The 26,929-nt window shown below is 43.1% G+C and overlaps 2 protein-coding genes across 3 annotated transcripts; one reads left to right on the top strand and one right to left on the bottom strand.

Annotated features, from left to right (window-relative positions):
• The first annotated feature begins 523 nt into the window (after positions 1–523).
• Positions 524–13,636, top strand: pcyt1aa (phosphate cytidylyltransferase 1, choline, alpha a). The gene is made up of 9 exons (XM_034613930.1): positions 524–895; positions 7,230–7,343; positions 8,136–8,232; positions 8,444–8,560; positions 9,018–9,169; positions 9,326–9,404; positions 10,215–10,357; positions 10,477–10,665; positions 11,104–13,636. Exons 2-9 carry the CDS (start codon positions 7,230–7,232, stop codon positions 11,320–11,322), a joined length of 1,110 nt encoding a protein of 369 aa, XP_034469821.1. The 5' UTR covers positions 524–895; the 3' UTR covers positions 11,323–13,636.
• Positions 13,637–13,907: 271 nt separating this feature from the next.
• Positions 13,908–26,384, bottom strand: LOC117778404 (AP-2 complex subunit mu-A). Of its 2 annotated transcripts, XM_034613928.1 has the most exons (13): positions 26,086–26,384; positions 24,585–24,707; positions 19,244–19,509; positions 18,649–18,731; positions 18,112–18,117; positions 17,839–17,974; positions 17,261–17,405; positions 16,966–16,983; positions 16,358–16,480; positions 16,029–16,164; positions 15,745–15,842; positions 15,424–15,535; positions 13,908–15,050 (listed from the first exon to the last, which is right to left on the bottom strand). In XM_034613928.1, exons 2-13 carry the CDS (start codon positions 24,656–24,658, stop codon positions 14,916–14,918), a joined length of 1,332 nt encoding a protein of 443 aa, XP_034469819.1. In that variant the 5' UTR covers positions 24,659–24,707; positions 26,086–26,384; the 3' UTR covers positions 13,908–14,915. The 2 variants fall into 2 exon arrangements, with proteins under 2 accessions (XP_034469819.1, XP_034469820.1); XM_034613929.1 differs by lacking the exon at positions 16,966–16,983 and having other exon boundaries at positions 26,086–26,377.
• Positions 26,385–26,929: the final 545 nt, after the last annotated feature.

The following is a 26,929-nucleotide window of genomic DNA, read 5'->3' as shown; positions in this document are numbered from 1 at the left end:
AAATAAAAAATATAAATAAAAAATGTTGAGTATGTACATAATATACACCATTCACTGTAGTGGTTTGTATAGAAATAGTATAAGTAATGTGTAAGTAAAGTACAGGGGCAGAGGATGATTGCACGAGCAAGTAGAAAACCAGTTTGTACATAAATTGTGATGTGCAGATGACCCAAAGTGCAAAAGGTTATTTTCTGTTAGAAATAGTGCAAGTAGAGTAGAATAGTATGAGTAGAGGTGACATGAGAAAAATAACAGTGCAGGATTATATTTTTCATTTTGGGTGGTTTGGGAGTCTGACAGCAGAGGAAATAACTGTGATTAAAAAAAATTATGCATAGTATTGGATAAGTGAGGAATGAATGGACGCACAAAGTAGGTCAATGTACTAAATGCAACATAAACACCTCCGTAAGAATAGTGTTACAAAACGCAGGCCATCTTGTGGAGGCTTCCCTGCTGCCACGTGCATTACCTCCACTAGGTGGCAGCACAATAAAACAGCGGAAGTGCTGTTGTGGCTGTCGTGTCGTCATTTCCCTTAAGGAAGTCGAAGTTTTGTAGTTCCTGTGCAGTTGACCTGTCAGCGTTGTAGTACAAGCTGTCACTGCCGCTAATTTATTTGTCCTTCTGGAGGTTACAGTCTCCCAGCGGCAGCGACACCAGGGCTTCTCACGCTCAGGACTGTTTGTTCTCACTGTCGCTGCTGCTGTCAGCTAATCGGCGAGCTAACGGCTAAAGTTAGCTAACGAGCCCACCAACTTGACAGCTAGCTTGCTGGCTAGCTAGCGCTCGACGGTAGCTAACGTTAGCTATCCAGGCTGCTGCTCGTAGGAGGGGAGGAAACCGCCCACTCCTGCTAAACTACCAGCCATTCCGGACAAAAGAGTGAACGGTAAGTGAATACAAGCCGAAAGCAACGAGCTACCGTTACCTGGCTTTACTTTACGGGATAGTTAGCACCATGGTTCCAGGGGTTCAGTGTGTAGTCCTCGGGGGTTTGACAGTGGAGCTGCGGTGTAACCAGTTCAACTCCTCGGTCATCTGCTTCACTCTCTGGGTTAACTTCACTGCCATGAGTCCAGCTGGGGGGCAGTGTGCGGACTCAAGCTAACCTTTGGCGTATTTATTTCTGTTTGTGACGCCATATGTTAAAATAAGCGATAAAACCGATGTAGGGAACATTGTGTGACATGCAGATGAAGCCTGTGGTGCTCAAAGTTGGGTTCAGGGACCAATAGGAGGCCGGGACAGGATCCCAGTAAACTAAACTGACCTACTGATTTCTCTACATGAACTTTTCTGTAAGATCAATCACAGGAGACCACACTGACTTATTTAGGGACCTCCATAGTTGTAACCCAAACCACAGTATTCAACACTAATAATAAGTATGGTGAATAAAAGTATGTTAGCATTGTGCTATGCACATCAAGCACACATAAATACTGTAGACAGTGGTGGACTGCACATAGGGAACACTGGAACATTTCCTGGTGGCCTGATGGTAGTTCTGGTCTGTCCAGGGGTGGACTGGGACAATAATTCAGGCTGGGAATTTGCTAAGAACCAGGCACAGCCAGAGCGCATGGAGCTGGGGCAGACACCCGGGGACCCTGGACTGCTCCACTGGCCCAGCCACAGAGCGCACAGCCCGGGCACAGTGCCACCAAGCCTGGGGGTCACCCCCCAGGTCAAGCCAGAGAGCACGGAGCCACAGGCAGAGTCGTTGCTAAGCTTCTTCTTCTTCTTTGTTCGGTTTATTGGCAGGTGGCACCAACATCAAGGTGCAATACCGCCATCTATTGTCTTCATCTTCATCTTCTTGTTCAAACTTCTCCAGAATGCTCCGCCTAACAGTTGCTAAGCAACATCCAATCAACATTCTAAATTATTACATATTGCTTTAATCTTCATCATTAATAAATGTTTTTAAATAATTCTAGAATTCCAAGTGCCTGCCTTCTCATGAACAGTATCTCTGAGGCTTCTCAATCACTCCCTCACCCAACTACTCACACACACCACAGTAAAGTAACCTAGGAAGCCATGCACAGCTCTACTGGCTCAGCCAGAGTGTGCACAGCCCGGCCACAGCAGCACCAAGCCAAACTGGTAATTGTCTCATTAAATGGGTTCACACGTTCTGTCATGAATCTCTGTTGCAACACATCTGGTTAAACAGGACCTGGCACTGTCCTTTTGTTGTTTTCTTATTATAGCAGCCAATCCAGCTATGATGACATGTAGTCCATCTGTAAATCTCCTGTCAGTGTTTAGTGGGAGCCCTGGACGGCTTCTCACGCAGCTGCTGCAGAGAGAAGAAAGCGGCCAGGTGCTTTTGCAAGCGTTTGGATTTGTGGGATCAAATAGCTGGCACCACCAGCAATATGTAGTGCCACGTCAGTCACTCATTATACTTAGTCACGCATGCATAACTGACACAGCAGCAGTGGTCCGGACTGGCATTTTTCAGAATTAAATGCATGTTCAATTTAAATAAGGAGGTAATGACCCCTCCCTTTAATGACCTGTGGCTTTATTTTTGGTGGCTTGATGGAATGTGTGGAATGGGGCAGAGTCTTAACCCATAACACAGAAGCCCTCTGTTATGGGACCTCAGCACTACTTTCTATTGTCTCTGTAATCCGACAGATATGTCTGGAGTCACATTGTCCTTGTAGATGGGATCTTAAAAGGTGTTTCAAACTCTGTTTAGGGAATGTGGTGTTAAATTCCAGTCCTGTTCTGAAAGGATACACAGGACAATTTCAGGCTCGCACTAATCACTGAACTTAGACTTCTTGGTTTATTTCGATTTGTGTAGTCATTTAATTGACAAAAAAAATCAATATGCAACTATTTTGATTATTGATTAATCATTTAAGCAATTTTAAGTGAATACTTGATGGTGCCCATCGTGGCAGATGTCTCTCTCCTGAAAGCTGTGTGTTTTTGTTTATTTTCATTGTTTTGCCACTGCTGGCCGTGAACAAGGTTGACACACTGATAACCTACGACTGGCAGACATTACTGGACATTGGCAGGTAACATTTCGAACAGTATGAACCTGCTTTAATCCCAAATTGTATTGTCCGACCGGAACGCTGGCCTACACCGCAGAGACGCGCACCGCCACCCCCCGAGAGGAGCAGCAGCCAGGGGAGACAGGGGGACAAGCGTCGCCAGGGGAAGCAAGGGGGCCTCCACCTTAGGCTAAAAGCCCGGGCTAACCGACCACCACTGCCCAGCCTGCTGCTCACTAACATGCGCTCACTGGAGAACAAGATGGACGAACTGGCTCGATCACGCTGTGTTCCAGCCAGGCTACGAACACATCGTGAAACCAGGGACTGCTGCGCTTTGATATTCAAGGAGACTTAGCTGTCATCCAACTGCCCCGACTCCGCGTTACAGCTGCAGACCCACTCCATCTACAGAGGTGGTCGCACAGCTGACTCCGGTAAGAACAAGGGAGGAGGAATGTGTGTTTTTGTCAACAACTCGTGGTGTGTGGATGTACAGACTGTGTCCAAACACTGCTCAGCAGACGTGGAAATGCTGATGCTGAAGTGCCGGCCCTTCTATTTACCACGTGAATTCAGCGCTGTTTTCCTGGTGTGTGTTCACGCCAACTCAGCAGCAGCTCTGACACTGCTCCATGACGCCATCAGCATGCAGGACACTGCACACCCTGACGCAGCATTCGTAATAGCGGGAGATTTTAACCACTGCAACCTACTGTTCTGCCTAAATACTACCAGCATGTCAAGATACCGACAAGGGGGAAAAACACACTGGATCACGTGTATAGCAATATACGTGATGCCTACAAAGCCTCACCCAGACCCCATTTTGGATTATCAGATCACATCTCTTTATTCCTGTATCCAGCCTACAGACAGCGCCTCAAACAAGACAATCAAGGTATGGTCCCCTGAAACTGAGCTCATATTACATGACTGTTTTGCTAGTACTGATTGGGACATTTTTAAAGCTGCATCCACATATGAGGACTCAGACACAAACATAGAGTATGCGTAACATGTGTAACAGACAGTACCTGCATTGAACGTGTCGTGCTTACTGTACAGATCTGTGCATATCAAAAGCCTAGGATAAATAACCAGGTAAGACACATGCTGCATGCTCGCTCCACCGCTTTTAAATCAGGCAATGAAGAGGAATACAGGCTGGCAAAATACAGACTCCGGAAGAGCATCATCAGGCCAAAAGACTGTACCAACAAAAGCTGGAAGGTTTCTACTCGGCAGCTGATGCCAGGCAGATGTGACAGAGCCTGAAACCCATCACAGACTATGGTGGCACTAACTCAGGAATAACAAACTATAACACCTCCTTACCGGATGAGCTGAACACATTCTACGCTCGCTTCGAACAAGCCCATCAGCCACAGAAGTCCTTAGAATATGGAACACACAACCTACTGCTCACTGTGTCAGCAGCTGACATATGCAGAACCCTGAGGAAAATCAATGACCGCAAGGCCATGGGCTCAGACAACATCCCGGAATGGGCCCTCAAGGTATGTGCTGCAGAGCTCACTGATGTCTTCACCACCATTTTTAACCTGTCCCTCACACAGGCCACAGTTCCGTCCTGCTTTAAAAAAATACCATTATCCCTATCCCCAAGAAAAACCCAGTAACCTGCTTGAATGATTACAGACCAGTTGCACTTACACCCATTATTATGAAGTGCTTCAAGCGGGTCATACTGGGTCACATCAAATCCACCATTCCCTCCACACTGGACCTCCTGCAGTTTGCATACCGGTCCAACAGATCTACTGAGGATGCAGTTTGTACTGCCCTGCACACTGCCTTCTCCCATCTAGAAAACAATCAGTATGCTTTTCATTGACTACAGCTCAGCATTCAACACAGTCATCCCTGCCAAACTAACAAAGAAAGTGTTCAGCCTAGGACTGAACCCCTAACTCTGTGACTGGGTCTCAGACTTCCGGTCGATCACAATCTGTCAGGATTGGAAACATCACTTCCGGGACATTATTCATGAACACTGGCACTCCTCAAGGATGTGTACTCAGTCCCATACTGTACACACTCTACACACACAACTGTGCAGCCTCACATCAAAACACCACAATCCTGAAATTTAGTGATGACACAACAGTCCTGGGTCTCATCAGTTACAACAATGAATCAGCCTATCGCAGGGAGGTGGAGGACCTGGTGCTGTGGTGTCAAGACAATAACCTGTCGCTCAATTCCAGCAAAACAAAGGAGGTGATAGCTGACCTGAGGAAAGGGAGGAGTCAACACACACCATTACACATTGGTGAGACTGAGGTGGAAAGGGTCGACACCTTCAAGTTCCTCGGCGTCCACATCAGTGAGGACTTCACCTTGACCCACCACATCACTCAGCTGATCAGGAAGGCTGTACTTCCTGTGGAGGCTCAGGAAATTCAAGTTGCCATCAGGACTCCTCTGCAACTTCTACTGGTGCACCATTGAGTCCATTCTGACAGGCAGCATTACAGTGGTCGAATCAGCCCAGTACATCACTGGAACGACCCTCCCATCTCTGCAGGACATCAATCAGCAGAGGGTCCTCAGAAAAGCCCGGAACACCATCAGAGATCCCACACACCCCCAGCACCACCTCTTCACTACCCCCAAGCCATAAGACTGACTAACATCTCCAAGCCACTGCCCTTATTTCTGCATATGACAATAAAGCCTTTGAACCTCTGAACCTTTCTTCTTCTTTGTTCGGTTTATTGGCAACCAATGCCAAGGTCCATTATCGCCATCTATTGTGTCTTCTTCTTTGGTCTGCCCACCTGGAATCTCCCTATTCCAAAAATCAATTTAAATGCGACTCAATGAAGTTACAATGCGCTTATGCTATGAATACTTGATGGCTACAGCTTCTTCATATTCTTTGCTTGGTTTATTGGCGAGTGGCAACCAAAACCAATGTGCATTACCGCCATCTAATGTGTCTTCTTCTTTGGTCTGCCCACCGTCCCTGGAGATACTGCAATACCAGGTCTATGCGTGAAGTGGACAGAGCAAGCGCCTATTCCATCTCCCTGTTCCAAAAATCTATTTAAATGCAACGTAGTCTCAATGACGTTACAATGCACTTATGCTATGAATAATTGATGGCTACAGCTTCTTCTTCTTTCTTTGTTCAGTTTATTGGCAAGTGGCAACCAACATCAAGGTGCATCACCACTCCCCCCTGGCTGGAGTGTGAATCAGTGCAATCCAGGTCATATTCAATACTTTTGTCCAATCCTGTCTCTTTCAGATAATGGAGCATACTCCCTATTCCAATGGTAAATTTTATTTACAGGCTCAGTTCTTCCACTCCATGCTTTCCAATTTCTAACAAGGTTTAGAGAACGAGAAACTTGAAAGGTTGGGTACCGTTCACATTTGCACCGATACCGGCTACTATCAAATAATTTCGTATATCTTAGTTTAGTTTCCAATAGTCTGCTAGTAAAGTATTTTGGAATTTCCTTCTACCCTTTAATTTACACCTTCACGGCCAGGCGCAAAACTAAGGGGTTAGGGCCAAGTGGTAGGGGTGAATTTGGAGAGGCCATTAAAGTATTGTGTAGGTCGCATTCAAAGAAGAAGTAAGTGGAGTAAGGGAGTGATTTTGGGGGTGCCAGTTTGCGGCAATGTCTGATGAAAAGAAGGCACAGATGATAGCAAAATTAGTTCTTCCACTTCAAAGCATGAAGTGGAAGAACTAAACTTGGAAATTGTATTTACCATTGGAATAGGGAGTATGCTCTATTATCTGAAAGAGACAGGATTGGACAAAAGAATTGAATATGACCTCGATAACTGATTCACACTCCAACACAGTAGGTGGCAATGCACCTTGACGTTGGTTGCCACCCGCCAATAAACCCCCAAATTTGTTTTAAGTTGAAACAGATTGCATTAGCTTACTTCACTTCATTTCTTTTATGTTTTTTTAAATCCAATGCGTCCTGGTGGTTCACTGAGCTGAGGCACATACTGTCATCTTTCTATTACTGACTCAATGCCGACTCAGGATATGTCATATCCCATAACCTCAGACCTTTCTAGATTTACAGTCTGTCTGTACAGTATACTATGTAATGCATACTGTTATGTATCGTAGAGGTCATATCCAGAGGTCATATATGTTATATTGGAGACAGTATTTTTATTGTTTTTCTTTGGCTTTTGACCCAGATGGAAGCCGAAAGCTCCAGTGAGATGCTGCTGACCAGGAAGAGAAGAAGAGAGAGCTCCAATGGGGACAAAGATGAGGGCGAGAGGCATGTGAAATTCCCCAGATGCACTGTGGTGAGCCAGCTGTCACTAAGCAGCATATTTGTCCAACACTTTTCATAGGTTTTGTGTGTGTGCGCCACACAGACATGTATAATATGTGGATGCATACCTACAATTTAAGCATAGATTTATGGTGAATGTTAAAAGGATACAAATTTTAAACTTCAAGTCCCACAGCATACATAATTAACATATTACGTTTTTTACCTTCTCTTTCGAGGTCTGAATCTATTTTTTATCTTTTGTATGTATTGCCATTTATACAAGTCAAATTGTTTCATATTCTGTGTATATTGCACATGATTGCAAGGACAGCTAAGCCCAAGTTTAACACAAAGAACACTGAGCAATAGAGATTTTAAATATTTCACATGTTGGTTAATGTCATTTGTTTATACAATTGTAAAGGGACTACATTTATATCAGGCTGGACACCACAGGTCTCATTCACCCTTTCACACACATTCAAACAGCATTTTTAACAAGCTTCTCTATCACACATCCCATTCGAACAGTGTTGGCACAGTCGCCAGTTGGAAATTGGACACTTTGAACTGCAGACTGGAGGAGCAGGGGATCGAACCACTGACCTTCTCATTAGTGGTCCTCCTGAGCCACAGCTGCCTAAAATGTCACCACCTGTTTTAAACCAACAGCGACCTGCTAGTTATTAACATCAGCCTTGTTTTGTCCAGGAGATAATGTTATATAAACCGCGGGAATCAGTACAGTGTAAAGCAATGATTTCTGTGTGACACAGTAAAAAACTCATAGCCTTTCATTCTGTTGGTTCGGGTCTTTTAGGGACTGAAGCACCCTGCACCTTTCGCAGATGAGCTGGAGCCAGCTGATAAACCCTATCAGAGGGTCAACATGGAGACGGCCAAGAGGGGAACACCACGTGAGTCTGATTCTCTCTTTAAGCTCATGGCTCTCGACCTCATTGCACTTTTCTTATTCCCGTTTTTCCTCGTATTTCTTATACACATTCTCCTTTTGTTTTTCTACCAATATTAGGACATTTCCTCTGTCTTCAGTACAGCTATACGAATACAATCTTGGCTTCACTTTTAATCTTTGGTCTCTCTTTTGTCTTGTCTCTCTCCGTCCAGCTGACAGACCAGTGCGGGTGTATGCAGATGGCATCTTTGATGTTTTCCACTCGGGTCACGCCAGAGCTCTCATGCAGGCTAAATGCCTCTTCCCAAATACACACCTCATCGTTGGAGGTAACTATGACTCTTCTGTGTGTCTGTGTGTGTGTGTGTGTCCATATTTCACAGCAGCTGACTTCTATCAGCTGCTTCTTTCATAACTGTGAAACTGTACACACTGAAACACTATCGAGATAACATTACCAGTCTGATGAATTTAGACTGAAATGAATCTGGTCAAAGTTAGAATACTGAGAGTGAAACGTGCAAGATAAGGAAAGATAACTGTGGTATTTGCTAGATGTTCTTAGGTTTATCATCTTCAGCTTATGAGTGTCCACCACATTTCACATTTTGATGCTTCTGATCAGTGCTTTTTATCAAGTTGTATTTTTCAGTGCCCATTGCTTCTCTTTCCTTTTTCATCAGTTAATGACTTTGTTTCCGTGGGAACCAGATCGTGCTTTAATGTTTTTCTTTTCGTAATGTTCTGTAAATATTAACTTCTGTAAATATCTCTAACTGTCCACAGTGTGCAGTGATGACCTGACCCACACATACAAGGGCTTCACAGTGATGAATGAGGATGAGCGCTATGATGCCATCAGACACTGCCGCTACGTGGACGAAGTGGTACGAAACGCCCCCTGGACGTTAACGCCAGAATTCCTCGCAAAACATCGCGTGAGTGGATTCAAACATTTTAAACACACAGTTTAAGAATGATGTGTTCAGACAGTTAAGAATCTTTAGGTGAGAAACCAGAAAGAAAAAATGTTTGTACTCAAAGAACTACTTTTGAATCCACTGTGTTGATGTCTGTTGTATTGACCTCTCCAGATTGACTTTGTGGCCCATGACGACATCCCATACTCCTCAGCGGGCAGTGATGACGTGTACAAGCACATTAAAGAAGCTGGTGAGTGTCATAGTAACCATAAGGTTGTGTGATGACAAATAATTACACAATACAGTTCAGTGTTTACAACTCTTGCACATTTGAGACTTGATACCATGTTGGATTTAAATATGGACATGTGTTTTCTTCAGAAATGTTTTCAACTGAACTGCTAGGAAAGTTAGAGAATATATAACTCATTTTAAATATCATATTTTTCTATTCATACACCATAGACACCCTTGGGATAAAAGCAGTTTGGTTAAACATAGTATTCAAAGTCTACAGTGACACTGACCTGAGCTGCATTTGATACCAGGAAATAGATACTAGATAACATGTTCCTCCTTTATCGGTCTGTTCACATTCTTTCTCTGTGAGAACCTCTGTGGCTGCAGTCGGAGCGATGCGGGTCTGATATTCATCTTAAGGGATTTCTCTTGACTCAACATTTGTTGGGGATGACGACTACAAATTAAAAACTGTCCATTGTGATACTAATCCCAAAGTATTTTAGATAAATGGAGATTTTTTTTTCAGACTAAACAATGTCAGCTCACTAATGACACTGAGACTCTTGAATATACATATAATAGTAATGATAATAACTTTATTTGTATAGCACTTATCTAAACGAGGTTACAAAGTGCTTATAATATGCTAAAATAATTACACTTCTGACCACCCAAACATTGAACCTCTATTTACAAATGGGGAGAAGGAAAAAAAGGTCCACCTTCACTAAATTAATTTGAGTAATAAAACCCTGATTATATTTGTAAATATGTGACATCTGGAGTCTACTCTGACCTTTGACCCCGTGTTTCTCAGGTATGTTTGCTCCGACCCTGCGGACAGAGGGCATCTCCACCTCTGACATCATCACACGCATCGTCCGTGACTACGATTTGTACGTGAGACGTAACCTACAGAGAGGATACACAGCCAAGGAGCTCAACGTCAGCTTTATCAACGTAGGAGACTCTCTGCTTTGGTTTAGTCACGGGAACAAAAAGAGTTTTGTTGGCACAATGTGTATTTATATATGTGTTTTGAAGTGATTCATGGCCTTTGCTGTCCTCACTCTCGACAGGAGAAGAAATACCACCTGCAGGAGCGCGTAGATAAGGTGAAGAAGAAGGTGCGTGACGTGGAGGAGAAGAGCAAGGAGTTTGTGCAGAAGGTGGAGGAGAAGAGCATCGACCTCATTCAGAAATGGGAGGAGAAATCCAGGGAGTTCATCGGCAACTTCCTGCAGATGTTTGGACCTGAGGGAGCTCTGGTGAGGATGTCACATCCGTAGTCCCACTGTTGGTTGCCCAGGGAGCTTCTAAGTGTTAAGCTCAGTGACGCATGGTATAATATACCAACATGCCTTGATTTATTTAATAGTAATTATTAAATGTTTTGGTTACATTCAAGTAGTCTCAGTCTTCTCTGACTCTTAGCAAGAAAGTGAATGAATATTTGTCTGAAAGTGTAGCATGTTGTTACATTGTTATATGAAGTTAAGATTGTAATATTAAGCACATTGCAGTGTTTCCTCTGGGATGTTTTTTTACCAGGGGGAGACTCTGCTGATCTGCTCTTCACGAATCATTCACACGTAGAACTGATCTTTATAGTAACCTGATTTACCAGGGTTTATTCCGCCACTCGCCCAACGTCTTCTAACATTTCACTGATTGTTATTTAACTCTACATGGCTCTGCCTCCACAGAAACACATGCTGAAGGAAGGAAAAGGCCGCATGCTGCAGGCCATCAGCCCCAGGCAAAGCCCCAACAGCAGCCCCACCCGCGAGGAGCGCTCGCCGTCTCCCACTTTCCGTCTCCCCTTCTTCACCAAGACCTCCCCTCCACCCTCACCTCCGCCCCACCACAGCGGCGCCCGCGGATACCTCATCAGCGAGGACGACGACGAAGACGACGAAAACTGAATCGTCAGCTTTGTCGATCCACGGCCAGAGTGCTACCAGTTAGCTGAGCTGTCGAGTAGCGTGGTTCCTGCTTCCTGCTTCCATCTTACGTTCTTTTCATTTTATTTTGATGTTTAGCACCTTAGTGTCACGTTAACTTTAACAACCAGTTTCTCCACAGCTCTTGTTTTTAAACAGCCAATTATGTCCCTGTGTAACGGTCAGTAAAAGTTACCACTAGTCACTTGAGTTCTTTGAAAATTCGTCTCATTAATCTCAGTCACTTTTGATGTTGATTTTTATTAGACAATGCCACTTAGGAATATCTGCACGTGTCACACTCTGTGTCGCACTGTGTCACACTCCGTGCACACTTCCATCTCTAACGGTGTTCTTCAGCTTTGCATTGTAGGAGTTTGTGGTTTTGTTCTTGTCATGACTTTAGCGGGAGGGGCTCGCAGGGGTTTCGGTCACTTGTTGGAACAGCACATGTTGCCTTGGTGTGCGAGAGGTGACGCTGTTGAATTTATCCTGGAGTAGGTCAGAAAACTGAAGGTTTTAATGATCTGCTCATTTAATGGGGCAGTTTGCTAACATGAAATCAACCCGGCTTTTTATTAACTACCAGGGGAAACAATCAAACCAGAGCTGAATCTGAGAGTAACGGTGTTAATCGTCCACTGAACAGCAGGTTTTTTCTGAAGTTTGTCGCCTGCTTTGGGGCTGCGTGCGGCTGTGTGTATGTGCATGTGGTGTTTTTTGCGTACAAGCTCTAAAATAACATTGGCATGTTTGAATTGTCTCCTGTCAACATTCTCCATCTGTTGACAGTTCTGGGTTCAGCTTGACTTTACTGCATTTAGTAACAAATTTGCTCACACGTTTGTTTTTGTTTTTGTCTGCGGAAGGAAATAGGTCTTTGAAAGAGACGTATCAAACTGGACGCCTTTTTAAATGTGGCAGAAGATAATTCTCGTAAGGATGGCAGGGAGAACCCCTTGAAATGTTGATGCAGAAACTTATTTTTGTAGATTTCGTCTTTCCTTTCTTTATCCTCTGTACAGATGTGATCTTAATCATCCCCCTTGTAGAAGCACTTTTTCATGCTGAGCCAAGAATCAACGTGAGAAAGGCTGGACTTCTTTCCTTTTTTGTGATGCAGATCTGGGCCATTGGGGAGTCAGCATTTTCCCTCTGATACACATGTGATGCTAAGGGAGAGTTTGAGGTTTTAGAGAACAGTCTCTATTTGTAAGAAATCCCGTCTTTTGTTTAGTTGGAATTATGAGCACAGCAGGTTTCTTTAATGTGTTCCCCTCATTGGTCACACACAAATACACACAGAAATACACACATGGATCTGGGGTTTTAGAAACCAGGCACTAATCAGGACTTTAATTGAAAAGAGTCTGTGCTGCAGTCTGTGCTGCAGTCTGTGTCTGCGTAGAGCTGCGTGTTTGTGGCCTGGACTGAGTTTCACATGTGGGTTTGGGTTTATGTATCGGTGAAAGTCCAGTTTTTTTTTTTGTAGCTACCTCCTTCTTCCCTAAACTGATTCTCTTTTCTTTAGATGAGCACAAGGTGTGAGCGTTATAATTTTTCCTTTCTGAACAGAGCCATTGTTACAGCACTGAACCAATGTGACTGGTTAAATATTTGATTTTCAGGCCTCGGTGTGTGTTTGTGTGTGCGCGCGAGTGTGTATTCATCCTGCATCTCCAGTGACAATAAAGCATGTGTTGTCTCCTATATAACCGATAATGAACCATCACAGGTGACCTGAAGATGTAATGCAATACTGTTAAGACGACTCCAATATAAATGTTGACGGATCAATCTGTTCTAGGCTTGGTTTCTCAAAAGCACCTGTGGTTTAAAATCTGTCTTTGCTGCAGCGATAGAAACTGGCTCGAATCTCGTGTGTTGTATGTCCGATTTTAAGATTTGCGGAGGAGGGGGTAACGGTAAAGAATTCCCAGTTATAAATGTTCTACTTTTGATCTTTAAAAGTACAAAACTCGACTAATCTGCTGAGGAAATCCAGCCTAGATTTTGGTGCTAAGCTACTTTTGGGAAGCCTTGCCTTGATTCTTGTGGAATCTGTTCTTTTTAAAAATCAGTGTGAAACTTCTCAGAGCATGTTGTCCATGTCGGTAAAAGACTTGAGGGGCGAGTCAGTGACAGCCACTGCTGCAAAGATTAACTAAATGTAAATGTTTTAACAGCAAGTGTTTTAATCAAGTGTTATTTTACTGTTTGGGGTTCATTTTGTTTTACGTCCTGGATGTAGAGGAAGAAGACAGGAAAAATGTATTAAACAATGTCGGCCAAAGCATTTCCTGTCGAGTCGTTTTCCTTCTGCTGGGTTTTATATTTCAATAATCACAATCAGGGACTTTATTCCTTGACTTTCTATTTGAACTTCTGTTGGTCAGTTTTCAGGCCAAAGCCACATCACAACCAATATTACCCAAGATTCATCTACAGCTCCCCCCCACCCTCATTTCAAACAATGTCAAGAGGAAACAGTGAGACAATGGAATTTAAACAAGCTAAAATGACATCAGTCAAATGAAAATAAGGAATGAGAGTGGGGGGGGGGGGTATTTGGTTACATAGTCAGATTTTATTGGATAGAACGGTCACCAGGGCTACACACACAAAGAAGCAGATAGCGACGAGGCAAACACCAGGGGGAGACCTCACCTCACTGCAAACACACACACACACACACACACACATACTTCCAGGGCCTGATTTTTGAATCAAGATAGTGTGACGAAAGTTGATTTTAGTGCTTAAGAAACATGGAGGAAATGGAGACCTAACAAGGATGATGGTCGAACTTCTAAACTGTCTGGAATGTTCTTTTATGTTCTGACTTTACTTGCTGGTAAAAAAAAAAAAAAGAAATAGTGGAAACGGGAAAGAAATGACATAACAAAAAAAAACCTAAAGAGCTCAGTCATTTTAAATCCTCCTCTTTCCACCGACAAGAGATCCAGAGTGACAGTTCCCAATAAACACAGATCAAACATCAGTCAGTGTGCAACACAAGGATCAGACGACGCAGCTCGATTTGACTCTACTGAGACAGAAGCTCATGTACAGGGACTAGATCGGGATTCATTGTAAACCACAACAGCTACACATCATCATAGCGGGGATTACTCTACGACACGTGGGACTTCTAAAGGAAGTGGATCGTCGGACAATAACACTGAATTAACACAACAGAGCAACCCTGACGGACACCACGCGGTGCCCCCAGACCTCTCCCCCTGGTCCCCCCCTGCATCACTTGTCTTCTCCTTTCGGACACCAGTTGGTTTACAGGTTTACTCATCACTACAAGATATATACGATACAATGGTTCACATTTTGCATATATCTGTGCATTATACCATATTTTTTTTTTTTTTTTTTATGATGTAAATTCAATCTCCGACACCTAATTAGAAGGGGCGAGGGAGGTGGGGGGGATGAGAAGCTATAAGGAGTTTGAGGGGGAAGGAAGAGAAGAGACAAAGTAGGAAGAGGAAGAAGAAAAAAATCTTTAACAGGACAGGATGGGAGGGGGAAGTGGTCAGCTCGCTGCACGGCAGGGGTCGACTTCAGCAGCGCGTTTCGTAGATGCCGGAGCGGCCGATGTACCGCACCCATTTGATGACGTCGTGGTCACTGTAGTTGAGCTTGGACTCAAACACCTTCAAGTAGCGCACCTTCAGACCAGACGGCGCGAAAGGAACCTGCGGAGACGAGAGGGGGGTCAGGGCGTGTCGGGGCTTGCTGGGAAATGTAGGCCACACGGGCTACTGGATGTTGTGGTGGGCGAGACAAATAATGAAGGCAGCTCTGAGCAGGATGTGTGCGTATGAGGAAACATATGATATGATTTGCATGATTGATAGTGAGGAACACATTCTGTTTGTCTGGCTGCCAACTCTGTGCATACGGTTAGTTCAAGCTATATTTAATCAGACAACTTTCTTTGTCTAAATTACAATAATTCAAAAAAAACTTTCCACATTAGTGTGATGGGTTTAAAACTATTCAACGACACTGAATCGGAAATCTTGGAAAGTGAGTGAGAGAGACTGTAGTCTATTAATGTATTCTGACCTCAAAGTTCATAGAGATGGGAGGCCTGGCCCATTTCTTCTTATCGTTGGTGGGCAGCAGCTCGATCTCTGCGCTGATCTGAGACTCTTTCATCCCGGCCATGCGTTTGATCCTACACACAGACAGAGACACAAACAACCTTTTAAAATGTGTCGCAAAAAAAAACAAGGACCAAGGACAAAAAGGTGGGCTACAAAAAGAGGACGGTTTGTGTAACAGGGAGGTTAAACAACCAGGTTAAAGAGAAGAGGATGTTAATGATTACTTTTACGCAGCAAAACAGTTTGCATACATCTTGTGAGCAGAGCTCCAACAACTCACTTCCACACGATGGCGTTCTCACTGGCCTTGTACTTGGCTTTTCCCTTCATACAGATCACCTGCACTCCGCTGGTGTTGAGGGGTGTTGGGATACGCACCTGTGACATTGACAATAAGCCTTTTAATGTTAAAGCCGCTAAGATTCAGACACATATTTGCATCAAGGGTTTACAATTGTCATGTTGTCATGTGTGGAAAATAGTTCTAAAAACCAGGATGTGTGCGCGTGTGCCGCTTTGTGGTCGTTTGCATTTATCACCAGCTTAACTGGGATGAGACCTCACCTCGATCTTCTGAGCCAGCAGCGAGGGTTTGAAGTTGGACTTGATGACCACCTTAACCTCCAGTTTAGTGCGGCCCACCTCCCGCACCAGAGGGATGACCCTGAACGGCAGGATGATGTCCTTAGTGGTGCGATACCTGCAAGAAAAATGTTGATTTAACACAAGACTTCCTTCGTGTTCACCCAAACCCTTCGCTGTCATATCTCACAACATTTATTTTATGAGAAATTGGTCCTGGCAAAAACAAAGTACTGTTAATAACATTCTTCTGCCTCATGTCCCGCAACCTCCCGCCCTTTTCTGTCATATTCAAACATCCATCTACTGACCTCATGAGCTCATATTCTCCATCGGGGGGGATGAAGCTGATGCTACGCTCCGAGTCAAACTTACTGAGGCGCACACACTGGTGGAAAGTGCAGTCGTCGATGGCGATGGACTGCTTCCCACTGCTGGGAGAGGAAACACATGAGAGACACAGGACAAAAAAAGTATTAGTCCTCTTCTATATTACTAATCAAATATTGAAAATTATGATTCTCACATCTCCAAAAGACAAAACTACTACTACTATCCCTCGACTATTGTCCATGATCAAAAAAGGAACATCAAACACATGAGGACAGAACTGTTAGTAGCAAGACATGAGCCCTTTTGAGGTTAATGTTTAAAAAGAAAAGAAAGACTATCTGTTAGGTGAGTTGGTAAAGGGTTAAAGTCAAGCAGGGAGATGTGGGGAAATGAAACAAACGAACCATTCTACTAAAAACAGGAAACAACCACCGGGATGATTTGTATAGAGTGTGGGAGACAGTGCATGACATGTTCATTTGCTCAAGGGCTTGGACAAGACAAGTGTGTTGGTAGAATGTGCATGAGTGTGTGTGTGTATGTTTGTGTTGAGTTGACAAAGGGTGGACACTTGTCAGTACAGTACCTTCCTCCCCCTAAATCACTGAGGTACAGCACATAGAAAAGAAAGAGAGGGAAAGAAAGGAGAGATGCATCCAAAGAAAAGGAAAAAATATAAATAAATTGTAAAGCCAGTGTTTTAAAGTAGACAACACTCAAACAGACAGGGGGCTAACACACAATCAATTCTCTTATATAAAGCCAGGATATAAAGCAGCAGGTTAAATACAAAAACTTAAAATGCAGATTATATACATGACAGATATATCACAGTTTAAATATAATTGACTTTCTACTGAAGCTGATTTGTGGTCTCTCACCTCTTCCCTGCGTCATCCGATGCTCCTCCCTTGCCCTGTTTGTCAATAACAATCTTGTCGTTCATGCCAAATTTACACTCAGGCATTCCACTCAGGTAGCTCTTCATCACCACTCGGCCCGACACGTGAGCGCTGAGGACCTGGCCTGAGGGGAAACAAAATACAGTCAAATAATAATAACCATTAGATTTTTCCCTTTTCTTTGTGTTGTGCAGCTTTTTCCTCTCAACACTCTCAGCTCTGTTTAAAAATTAAATCCAAAGTCTACATGTAAACTTAAGTACGAGTAATGGGGCCATACAAAAAAATATCTGATGTGTATAATGGCGTAATAGAATAATGGCCAGCATAAAAATGTATAATCTAATAAGAAAAGAATCATACTATTAGGAGAATAAAGTTGTAATTAAATGAGGAATTTACGACTTACGAGGCCCTAGTACTCCTTTGTACTTAACAGTATTGTTGCAATTTTTTGAAATCGCAACGATACAGATTTTGTTGTAAGACTAGCTACAAAAAAATCAGTTTTCGGTAGTAATCTTTTAAAATAACATTCTGAATGATTGATCTTGGACCTTGTGGCGACATCAGCAGGTTGACGCTCTCCAGTACGTCCAGGAAGAGTTCATTGCGGCGATACTTGATGCCCTCGCGACGCCAGCCGATCTGCCCCGTCACCTGGCTGGTGATCTGAGACTGCTCCTCCTTTGTCTGGGAGACAGGGGGAGAAACTGTGTCACTAATGCAAAAGGGGAGGGCTGACGAGACTGACAAAAGAAAGGCGACGATGAAAGGGGATCATTAGCGCTACAGGGACATGAAGGAGAAACTTGAGTGTGTTGTCTCACCTGGTGCTGAAATATGACGTGTCCAAGATGAAGAGCACAGTTTGGGGAGAGAATAAGAGGAAAACAGCTAAATGTTAATTCAAAGCTAATTTTGGTTCATCACACAATAACATGTTTCATACATACTTATGAGGTATTGTTTGCTCCCAGTCTGTCATATTTTATATTTGTTATTCTTGTATATAGATTGTTTTCCTGCATGATGAATGATGCACACTCAGGCTACACGAAATACTTTGTGTTTACTGTTATATATCATATCCATACAGAGAGAGCCATTACCTGGGTATCGCTAATAGTATATAATACAAAAAAGCAATCACCAACTAGTGCCTCCAAAGTGGTTGAATTAAAAGGTTTCAACTAAACATTCTATTCTTTATAAAAGTAAGATTTATTGCAGGAATTGTTCATTAGACTGTTATTTTTAGTAAGTTGTACCCAATGAACTGGCAGCTGGAGTGTACAGTCTATCCTCATTCTATCAGCCTAACTTGTCATTATCATCTGATGGGAGTCTACATCGGTCTCACTGACCTGTCCCTTAATGCCCTGCTGGGTTATGAAGGTCTTCAGAGCTCCAGTCTCTGAGTTCTGGGGGTAGCCAAAGTCCAGGATCTCTGTGTGAACAAACAGATAACAGTTGGTATGAGATAAGATGGTAAGAGGAGGCACAATAGTCATGTAGCGACGGAGAGAACCAACTCGCACGTAGGGAGACATTATATTTGTACTAATTTCAAACATCAACCTGCATGTGACCAATTCATATGTGACTGCTGTTGCAGGTTATGACCTGGTCCCTGCCATTCACTCTACACCTGTGACTTTTTGGAAAAAGATTGGCCAAAATTAGATTTTCAGACACATGAGTATCTGCATTTGGTTGCAGATATGTGTCGGAATAAAAACTTTCATTTTTCAGAATTAACAATACACAAAAGCTGTGCATTCGAGTAAAAAATTGTATTTCTTAATTTAAGTTCTTGGTTGTATTTGTGTTTCCATCGTATTTATAGTATTTTTTTCAACTTTGAGGTTTGTTAAGGTATTATTTAGGCTCTCAATGTATCTACTACACAAATATACAATTCTCTTGATTCCTTCTACCCGAGAGGCCGTTGTCTCGTACCATCCAGCAGCTCGTAGATGAGCACAAAGTTGTTCTTGATGTTCTCCTCGCTGATCTTGCCAAAATAGGCCGTCATGACGTCGCACATCTTGTAGAGGAACTCGAACACCATGGCAGCGTTGACATTCTGCTTGGTGACCGCCGCCAACCAGATGTTGGAGCGCTTGACATGGAAGAAGCTGGTGCGGGCGATGTTGGTCACCGGGGATCGGACCTGCTGCCGGGCGTGAATCACGTTCACACGGAATGCGTCTACAGCGTTACGCCTGGGATGCGAGGAAGGTGGAGAGGGACAGAGATGGGGGCGAAAAAGAAAATGGAGGATTTGAGATAATTGTTTCAGGTTTTTAATCAAACAATTAGAGTGTTGTCTCACACTAACCCACCCTGTGAGATCATGTGAGATCCAGGGCTCAAAATAAATAATCTCTTCAAACCTCAATGACATTTCCACCCATTTCAAGTAATAAGCAATCATCAAAACATTATCTAACGACTGGAAGAGGACACATTGAGCTGCTGCTTTTAGAGGAAGAAAAGGAGGACTGTTGTGTAAATGGTGATAATTACCAGGAGGGAGAGAGAGACGCTCAGAGAGCTTACCTTGACACCCAGAAATAAAGAATCATAACTGACTCTGGACTCACCAGGAACTAAAGATGTTCAACCATGTTTTTAATCCTGATATTTATTTGGTTTTATTTAATTTTTCAATGGCAAAGGCCATTTGAATTAGATTTAAATTCAGTTCTACTGAAGACAGGCAGGCCACCGTAGCTTATTGCAACAATGCTTTGGGAAATCTCAGCCCTGATTACTGTGGATATAGAAATAACAGGGCTTAGTGCAGAGGATGCAGCACGTTCTGACAAGTAAACCAAATCCTACTGAGAGACGCCTGAGAACATCTTTTGGTCTAATTCCAGTTACAAACTGCAAAGTTACCAAAAATCGAAGCAACTCCATCTACTTCTTAAGATAAATAACTCTGGTTAACGACTCAGTGTAAGGAAAATGTACCAAGACCTATTATATTTTATCTTCAAAACTCCATGTAAACTTTTCAAATCACTGATATTGAAATTGTACTTTTCCCTTTTTTGAATGGCACCATGAGGAAAAAACGAAGCAGACACAAACAGCCTCCTTTGTTGAGGTTACATGTTGAAAGATGCAAGTTTAGAAATTCAAGATGGTGATAACGCAAAGCCTATTAGCACAAGGGTAAAGCACATCAGTCTAGGAGGCTGTCGTGATGTCTGCCTCACCCATAAAGCTAAGCTGTTGGGTATGAGCATGATCTATACCAAGAAATCCTAAAACATTTAATATGCCTAAACATTACATAATAAATTAAACATGAAATGGTATTAAACTGAATTGAGCAAAATCCCTGTTGACTGAAAGCTCATACAATTAACCTTGAATAATCTAAAACATTTCTGAATTTCTATGTGAAAAATCACAGTAGAAACAAAACATGAGGACTTAATCAGTCATATTCATGCTCAGACTACATGCTTAGGCATTGGGTGGAGTTGGTAGAGAGCAACAGTATTAACTAAGGACTGTAGAAGTGGCTGGTTTCTTTGGCTTTGATTGATTGATTTTTGTATTTCAGTAGCTTGGGGCTTTATTTATCATGACAGGTGACTCATGCTTAGAGGAAGATTCAGCACGTTGACTGTGGCGTCAGTGGGCATGCAGTTTAGGGTTTCGGGGAAGGGGAGAGGGGGGGTCATTGATCGGTGGCCACGAGAGGGAGGGGTCATGCTCGATACACTGGAGCGATTCTTACCTATTCCTACAGGGGGCCAAGATGGACAGATGGAGGAAAATGGTGATACAGAGGGTAGAGAGGAAACACGGATGAAGTAACGGAGGGAGGACAGAGACAAAAATGCACAAGAGACATTTTCGTGCATCATGTACAAAGACAGAGTGAGTAACATGGTGTTTGTGATGATGCTATCGTTGTAATCGAATGTGCTGAGGGAAGGTTTGCAACATTATATTGCTCCCTGTTGTGTGTTATATTCACAACAGCTCATCAGGTGCATATTAATTGATCTATACCGCTCAATAACAACATAATTTACATCTCTATTTAACTTGTGATGAAAAGCCCCCACTGTGTGTACCACAGCTGTCCACCCAACATAATAGCACATACACTGCAGACGTTAGAGCAACATAATGTGCCTGTTTGACTCTGCAATGCTGCAGCACCGGGGAGGATATCCAAAAGCAACCGATACTGGTGATGTGAACGGAAATTATCACCATTAAAATGTGTCGAGAACATAAAATGCATGGATTTCTGTTTTCTGCTGAATATTTCTAAGGGTTAAGGGTTTAACAGACCAGATTGATCCGTTTGGCCACAGTTTGGAACGCATGTGAATGTGGAATAATTGCGCGTCGATTAAGTCACATGCATGGGGGCATTTCGGCTTCCTGGTAAAATAGAACTAATGACCGTAGAAGGGTGGCGGACAACACCATTGCATTTGTAGGCATTGTGCCATGAGAAACCCATATGAATATGGCAATACATTTAGCATGACCACAAATATGAAGCGACATCACCCTAATTTGTCTGAAGCAGGACCTGAACATAAGATTTGTGTTTTTCCGCAGAACTGATTCAGTCTGTGGCGGTAGCGTGTGTGCACCTGCTTGAGCACACAGTTAGCTCTGATGCCAGCAGGGCCCAAGTATGAGAGAACGGGACTGAATGTCAATCGCGGGCACCCACACAGCTTTAGCTGATACTGAGGTCTGGCTGTCTCCACTGATGGTTAAAACTTTATGGACGATAGCAAGACCAAGCAAGCATGAGGCAAATAGTGCTCTACAAGGAATCAATGGAGCAAAACACCAACTTATTGATATCCTGTTATTATTAGAATACATATTTTTGGGTGCCTTATAAAACTGCTGATCCGAAAGATTATTTCTAAACCATGATCTGATCCAAACCATGAGATTACTGATCTGTTGCACCCTAATAAGAGTCTTAAAGAATGGTAGTGGGAATGCAAAGCACAACACTATCCTAATGTTGCACCTTTCAATGAGAAATGAAAAAATCCGCTGTAGTGATAAAGGTCATCACTAAATTCTAGCCTTCTCTTAGTACTTTAAGTCTGTGCTGCTCTTAGTACTTATTGTACTGTCTGAGGAGACAGGGGCAAGCACATGAACTGTGTTTGTGCTCCTGTTAGACAAGGGCGGAGCAATAATTAAAAATTTGGCGACCACAATTACATCTTGCTGCCTAGAAACAATACAAAGTGGGAGGGAAGTTTTCATGTCATTTAGATATTAAAACAAACATGCAGACCCTATATAAATCTAATTGAAATAGACTTTTTAATGGGGTCTCTGCAGACACAACCTGTCACATTAAGCAGTTCTGACATTACTCCGACAAGCAACACAAATCTTTGTGGGTCTGCACAAGAAATTATCTGCAGACCCTGTATTGGTTCTGTGTTAGGACATCCATTTCTACCCCTGTGCCCTCTCTGTACCTTGCCGGCCCTCACTGTGTAACTCTAAAGACAACATGAAAGAAACGTCCTACTCTGACCTCAATCCAAACACTGGATGTCACAGAGTTTACACAAAAAAGAGGCGGGTCGTTGGGTCTACACATGGAGACCTGGTAATTCCACATCACAGCTACAGTGTGTCACAAAGAAGTTAGTATAAGAGAAGGAACACAGACCCCATTAAAGTCAGATTTTCAGAATATACATTAAATTCTAAAGGAAAGAGGTGACATGAGTGCTACTGGTGCCCCTCAAACCACTGGTGCTCATGGAAGGGAATACATGGCATGAAGAATCCAGGTCCAGGCACTCAAAGTGGTTTGAAAAATTGTAAGAAGCCTTTATTTAAATGGAATTTGAGCTTTAAAATACACCAACGCATATCTGCTAGTGCCTTCATAAGGGGTCTACTGACAGATAGAGACAAAGAGTAATTAATTGTGATCACTACATGTGTGCAGGGTGAAAACATGCCGCTTCTAGCCGATACGCGTTGGTGTAGTTTTGTTTGTCTGCAACATACCAATGATTCAGTGTGGATTATCCTTTAACCAGACACATGTCATCTTTTACAACATGGCTACCACACAGTCGACACTGGATATGACTCAGCCGTGGTTTTAATCCTCCATTTTACGCAAAAGGGACATTTTCCTTCACACAGGATCTTCAGGAGCTTTGCATAGACTCCTACCTCAGCTGTTTAGTTGCTTAAAGTCTCTTCAAGCAACAGCCACATTTAAAACAGGGGATCATTACAACCTACTGATATTTTAACACATTATTTCCTACCTACCTACTAAGTTATAGATTCCACACCCCCCCATGTCAAAGCTAGAAAATATATATATTTGACATTATTTATGTATTTCTATTTATTTATTTTTTCAAATACCCTACCCATTAACCCATTAATGATATTTTCAAGCTCCAATTGTGTATTAGAGGTTGTAATGATGGAGGACGTGTGTTCATGGTCTATGATTTATTTTTAAAGAAGCTGCAATATCTATTTCTTACGTGCCTTTATATCTTTATATCCCGCCTCACTATAAACGTTAGGTGAAGACACTGTTTGGAATTATACTGAATATCAACCTGCTCAGGCACTGCTGATGTTCAGATTTGACAAACAATTTAAATGTGTGTTTTGAAATGATGAGGCAGGTTATACCAAACATACACCGTTTGACTGAAGGTAATTATGATCAAGTATTTCAAAGTACAGCCAAGCCACTGCACTATCCAGAACTGAAAAGATGTTGCTGCCAGTGATGAGAACAACAAGGTTTCAGTGCCTCTTCTGCATGTATCGGCAATAGTTAATGTCTTATATCAACACTGATGTCAGCTCTGAGGAACTTTCCAAACAGCTGCACTTAGTCTTTTAAATGGAAGGTGTGGTTTGATAAGCACCAATGAACTGAATACATTACATCAAACAACATGGGAAACAGTAGATGAGCAATAACTGCATGTTAATTACATTCAATTGTATTTTGTTGTTCATTTACTGACAGAATATCTGAAAAAAATGGTTTAGACCAAATTATGTTTTGTCTAAGAATAAGTAATATTGTATTATATTGTTCTTTTTTTCTAAACATATTTTAGAGAAGATAACGCAACAAGACAAATGTGAAGTTCCTTGCAAGTAAGGAGGACATAATCCTTTCTCATCCCTTCAGGATCAATACCCAACCTGTCGACCCACACCGGATCAGGGCGTCCTCGCCGACCTATGTCACCCACCAAAATGTAACTTCACCACTTGAGATACGTACCCTATGTCATCTCGGTAGACCCGGGAGATGAGGACCTCCCCCTTGTGGTTGTATATGAACAATCCTCCAATCATTGTGGCTGCTTCTCAGTCCCAACAGGCCATGGTGAAACCAAAACCCCGCCTGGGAAGAGATAGAAATGGAGCAAGAGATTGCAGGAAGGAAATTGGGGGAGAAAAGGGAAAAAAGTGGGTGACAGAAGTGAAAGCAGTGAAAAGTGAGGGAGTGACCAACAGTACACAGGGTGTCGTTTGTCCTTCACATCCTCTTACACACATCACTCTCTATGGCCAGTTGAAGATGCCCTGCAGCTGGCCTACTGTGGTGACTCATTTGTGTTCATATGCACATACACACATGAAGGATCATATAGGCTAGAAAGACTCAAATAGCTCTACTCTCACCACAGCCAATTCCACGTTTTCAACTAAAGGCAGATTAACAGCAGATTAGCAGCCACCAGTTTGAAGCAGGATGCCACCAGGTAGCCTGCTGGAAAATATGCTGCTTTTACTGGGTTAGATTTGACATCAATTGCTGCCTGGATCTAAATAGACTAAGCAGGGGGATCAACACATACAGACAATAATTTCAATCCACATGCAGTGCAGTTATCACACAGCAGATTTTTCTAAATGGTTTGGATCCACACATCTTAGGAATTTGCCTCCATTCAAGAAGGACGCTTCTGGAAACCAGGAGATGAAGGACAAGCTCGAAATTCCTCGCAGACCGAGGGCTGACATGTTGAACACACAGATCTCCGTGGGATTACACAAAACAAATGTGAGCCCTGGATTAGACAAATGTTTCCCCAATAAGACATCGTCGAGTCGTGACCGAGTTTAAAACGCAATCGCCCTTTTATTTGGTCGATGTCAAGATGTCTGCTCTCTCGGTCCATTTCCCCAACGTTCATACATTTTTCATGGTTTCTCGTTTGAGACTCGATTGACGTGGGAAATGTTTGCTTTGAATGACTCCAGCACAGATGGATGCCTGACCTTCAGCTATGTTCAAAGTGATGGGAAATAGACCGAGTGAGAGATCGCTAGCTAATTTAGCTCACGCTAGCAGGCTAGCTGGCAGATATGTGCAGCGAACCAGCGACTAGCTGTGCGCAAATTTAACTTGACTTCCGGTAGAAAGAAATTCAGTCCGTTCACAACCCTTTCCCAGATTCCATTATTATTTATACATGTTGGTATAATCAACTTAAAAATCCACAATATCGAATAGAAGCAATACTTGTCCACAATGGGGTAAACTCGATTTGAAAACGAACAAGATGACACGCTATGCGCTTTTATTATGAAAGAACTAAGCCACCTCGTTTCCGGTTTCTTGCTAGCTTTACGTTAGCTAGCGGAGGCTAACTATGCTACCGTTAGCAACTCCCGCGAATGAAACCGTTCCACCGGCTTTTCCGCAGCGGTCACCGCGCTACATTTACACCGGTTTAACCACAAACTCTCGACCATCTCGACCGAGGTGAACTTACCCGACTTCACACGCTAGCGCCACCGGTTTTCACCCCCCCTTGTCGGCCTCGGAGACAGCCTCAGTGACGGGCTCTGGCAGTGCAGCTCCCAGTTCGCACACCCGCTAATTCCGCTCCTTCCTCCCGGTCCTCTGATGGCTGTCAGCTGACCCGCCGTCCTTACGCACAGGCGTTCCGCTGAGACAGGAAAAGGCGCGGCTGGAGCGATGTGTAAACCGCACCCAGGCCCTGTTGTGATAAGCTACAAAGGCTGCAGCTCAATTACTATTAGTTTCATGGCGGTTCATTAACGATTTATGGATGTAATAGCTGCACGGAGGAGTTACACGACGAGCTGGCACCGCCCTCCCCCTCTTTAAGACGGACCCTGGAGCCCGGCAGCCTGTGTCCAGCTTGTTTCAAATGTTCTTGAGTAACGGGAATTCACGAAAAGCTCCAGAGGTGGATCTGGACCACTGACTTCAGTGGATGGGATGGAAGCCAGAAAAAAAAAACACTTGTCATCTTACTTTATCTTATGGTTGTGTGGGTGCTCTCTGTCCCGCAGAGTCCATCTGATTCAACTTTAAACTGTTTTTTATTTATTTAACTGAATCACTTTTCTACAGAAGGTATTCCCCCCTAGAAACACACAACTTTCTGCATAAGGTCATTCACTTCTGAGGCAAATGCACCCACACAAACATCTGTGCACCAGATTGCCTGACCTTCACATTCCAGCTCGTGGACAGTCTGGAATCTGCTGCTTTTAAACGCAAATATGACCTGATGTAACATATAGGGACAAATTTTAAAAAAGACTAGGTTTAAAAAAACACACACACACAAAAACAACGCAGAGCAG

Source organism: Hippoglossus hippoglossus, chromosome 17 (genome assembly GCF_009819705.1).
Source record: "Hippoglossus hippoglossus isolate fHipHip1 chromosome 17, fHipHip1.pri, whole genome shotgun sequence".
NCBI classification, from domain to species: Eukaryota; Metazoa; Chordata; class Actinopteri; order Pleuronectiformes; family Pleuronectidae; genus Hippoglossus; species Hippoglossus hippoglossus.
Note: the sequence above shows the minus strand (reverse complement) of the source record. Positions and strands in the feature narration are given on the sequence as shown.